This window comes from Condylura cristata, unplaced genomic scaffold, assembly GCF_000260355.1.
Source record: "Condylura cristata isolate star-nosed mole 26May11 unplaced genomic scaffold, ConCri1.0 scaffold00020, whole genome shotgun sequence".
Classification (NCBI taxonomy): Eukaryota; Metazoa; Chordata; class Mammalia; order Eulipotyphla; family Talpidae; genus Condylura; species Condylura cristata.
Window position 1 is genome coordinate 13554435 of NW_004567121.1, and position 3907 is coordinate 13558341.

The 3907-nt window shown below is 40.2% G+C and overlaps 1 protein-coding gene across 1 annotated transcript in view; it reads right to left on the bottom strand.

Moving 5' to 3' along the window:
* The window catches only part of MSH2 (mutS homolog 2), a 54078-nt gene that overhangs the window by 34620 nt on the left and 15551 nt on the right, over window positions 1-3907 (bottom strand). Inside the window, exon 7 of the mRNA XM_004686223.2 lies at window positions 1225-1424. Coding sequence (XP_004686280.1) covers window positions 1225-1424 — 200 coding nt within the window. The remainder of the gene's footprint in view (window positions 1-1224; window positions 1425-3907) is intronic.

The following is a 3907-nucleotide window of genomic DNA, read 5'->3' on the forward strand; positions in this document are numbered from 1 at the left end:
TCCATGTTGTTCTTGCTAGAACTGAACATTGTCCTGATTCTTCCTGCAGCAGTTCAGAGTTACTGGCAAAATCATCCAAAGTTATTTTATAAAGTGTGTTACTCATCCATTTAAAGGGGGCCACTGTTTTGTAGCTTACCTTCTTTTCAAGAGGGCATTTTGAGGTCATTAAAACAATTTTTTTTAAGTACCAAAAAAAAAAAAAGTAACACTATAAATACTGAATTCAATAGTTCTAAGGGATATTGATTTTTAACCAAATTTAAAATGCTTTCCGTAGTAGACACATAGTTTTATAATTACAAAAATTTTTATTGTAGAAACTTAACTCACTGAAAAATGTTTGTCAGATAAGTAATCAAAACATATTAACTAATACATGACTTTAGTCAAGTTTATTTTGGTGCTTTCACTTTGATTTCAAATGTTGGAAAGCACCAACACCTGTTTTCTTAAAGTTGCCACACAACAAGGCATAAACAAAAGTGTGATGTTTTGCAATCAGGGGTCCCAGTATATTCAGGATGGTTTGTTCAGCTTGTCACATGGCATACTGTGACAGACGACTTTGTACCCAGTCTCAGGGAATCCTCCCAGGGGACTCTGCTGTAGAGCCTAACCATGAAACAGAAATAAGCACAAAAGACCAACAAAATATTACAATGTCCAGCCAAGACTCCATTTTAGGCTCCCTGGTCCTAAGGGGCTCAAGCACACACACACTGGTGATTCCAGAGCTGAAATACTGCACTCCTCACAGACCTTTCAAAAGGAAGGAAAACAGGAACACACATGCAACCTTCCTAGACCCCCTCTTGTAACAATCTTTGGCAGTGAATTATCTTTAGTTTCATATGACTAAGTTGTATCCTTTTCATGTAATAAGCTACAGATTTTAAGTACAATCCTGTGGGTCCTGTGAGTTCTGATTTTTAGCAACTAAACCCTTTTCAAGTGCCACTTTTAGTGGAATAGTCTTATTTATTGTTATAGGGCAACAGCCATGGACATCTTTTCTACCCAATACCACTAATAAACTCAGAAACTTTAACATTCATTTCTTAAAACCAAAAATTCTAAATTGTCTCATGAATCATGGCCTTCTGTCATGTCAACTACAGAGTGATAAGGACCTGTTATTAGAAAATAATTATTTGCAAGGATAGCACACTTGCTAATAAGTTTGGTATTAAAAGTGAGGAAAAGAAACAAAATTACTGTTACCTTCATACTTTTCCAGAGCCTGAATAACATTAGGCAGTTGATTTATACCCTGATAGAGTCGGTAGCAATCTTGTAAATTTGCTGCTTGTCTTTGAAACTTCTTAGCAAGTCGGTTAAGATCTGGGAATCGACGAAGTAAATCTTCTTGTAAAGTCTGCCTCAACTCTGCATCTTCAACAAAAGCTTCCACCAAATTTAATCTGAAATAAATTGCATTAGAATTAATCTTAAATAATTTCAGTATAGGGCTTCCCTGGTGCACAAGGGGTTAAGTCTCAGCATTATGAAGCTATCAGCAGCCACTGCAGCGTAAGTTTAATCAGTCCTCAGCTAGGAAGCCGACCCACGTGGCACATCAGACCTTTCCTGTCTTGCCCGCTGCTCCACTCAGCAGAGTATTTCAGTCAATCTGACTGCTCTGTTCCCCACTCTGTCTCTGGTGAATCCTCTCACTGCCCCAGCACCTCTGGCCTCTACCCCAGTTCTTGTATGCATAAATAAATAAATCATAAAAGGAAAAAAAATTTTCTACCTTCTTCCCTGTGCAATTATCTTATCACTATTTTCTCCCAATCTAAATGGGACTAAATCATAAATAATCAATACTCTTCAGGAGGACAAAGTTCTAATAGGCATTTTAAGTAAAACAGGAAGGGAATGAAATAGCTTCTAAAACACCAAGCACAAGGCAATATAAACTAGCACCCTCAGTCTTTGGTCTGTATAGCATATCAAGAGCCTAATAAATTGCTGGTTTCACAAGTCTATTCAGTATGCTATTTCAGAAATAATTACAGTCTCAGTTTATGTTCTGGCTAACAGATTTTTTTTTTTAAAGACTGCTGTGCTGTTTCCATGACAATGCCACTTTCAACTCACAATTTTAAAAATAACAAAGTCATTGTTGGCATAACAGTATACTGTCAATCTTACCCAATAAAATTACCTGGTTGTAGAAAGCTTAATAGATAAATCTGCAAGTTTACTAGAACGCAAGGCGATTTTTTAGGGTCAGTTAATCTCCAAAGCTCCAATAATGTCATGAAATTAATCATGAAATGTTTGGTTATTTTAAAAATAAACATTCTTGTCCTTTTTTTTTTAAAGACTTATTTATTTATTCATACAGAACTGGGGTACAGGCCAGAGAAGCAGAGGGTAAGAGCAATCACCAGAGAAGAGTGGGGAGCAGAATAGGCAGATGATCAAAGTACACTGCTAAGGGGAGCAGCAGGTGGGTCAGGAGAGGTCTGCCTTGCCATGTGGATCTCCTCCAGGGCAGGTGGGGATCGAACTCAGGCGGCGGAAGTGGCTTAAGCTTCTTAGTGCAGTGCTTTAACCTGCTGCGCCACCAGGGAGGGCCCACATTCTTGTCCTTTTTAAAACAGCATTTAGCTGAATAAAATTTCATGACAGCATACTGATGTAGCTGAGAATAAATGTGGTACCCAAAGAAGTACAGCTGTGAGTTTTCTTTTTTTAAGAATTACTTATATGTACACGAATTGGGGCACAGGGGTGGGTGGGGTGATAAGAGTCACGAAAGACAGAGCGGGGTTAAAAAACAGGTGGACTGACTGAAATCCACTGCTGAGGGGAGCAGCGGTGGGACAAAAGAGGCCTGTCACCCTATGTGGGTCACCTCCCTAGCTGGGGCTAGAACTCACGCTGCAGTGGCTGAGGACAGCTTCACCGTGCTGTGCTTTAACCTGCTGTGACACCAGGGAGGGCCCTGGTGTTATAAGTTTTTAAGTCTCTTATTTATTTATTTTTCACAGGGTTTAACACAGCCAGGACCATTCATTTGATAGGTTAAGCAGCAGATATTCTACAAGGAATGAGAAGATTCTAAAATGGAGCATGGCATGATATAAAAGAAAGGAGCATGCTTTCAAGGACTATCCAATCCAGTAGAAAAGGATATGTGCCATCTTACAGTTAGAGCTATGTAACAAGATACAAAATGCAATGGAAGGTAAAGTGAACCAAAAACCCCCAAGAAATTCCTGTGAGAGCTGAGAAAAACTTTACTTTGTCTTTATCCTGAACAATTGCAACTTATAGACAGGACTCTGCGGAGAATATTTGGGAGAGAGAAGGTGGCCGCAATGGGAGAGATTTTAAGACAAGCGCTGGAAGAAAATTGAAGCAGAAAACCAACAGGAAAAATCTATAACCAGGGGCCTCCTTCGTGGTGCAGGGGTTAAAGACAGCACTATCTAGCTATGGCCAGGCACTGCAGCACAAGTTTGATCCCTGGCCAACCAGGGAGCTGACCCACATGGCTCAGCAGACCTCTCCTGTTTGCCCACTGCTCCCCTCAGCAGTGGATTTCAGTACATCTGCCTTTTGTTCTGCTCCCCACTCTGTCTCTGGTGAATCCTCTCACATTCCCCACCTCCCACATCTCTGGCCTATACCCAAGTTCTTGTATGCATAAATAAATAAATCTTAAAAAAAAAAAATCTATAGCCAGAGGTAAAATGTGAAGGTTAAAGCACTATTTCTTCTTCTGAGAGATAAGGAATAAAAAAATGAAGATAAAGATATATTTTGGGCCCTCCCTGATGGTGCAGCGGGTTAAAGCACAGCACTAAGAAGCTAAAGCCACTTCTGCATGAGTTCGATTCCTGCCCACCCCGGAGGTGACCATATGGCGTGGCAGACCTCTCCTGACCCGCCC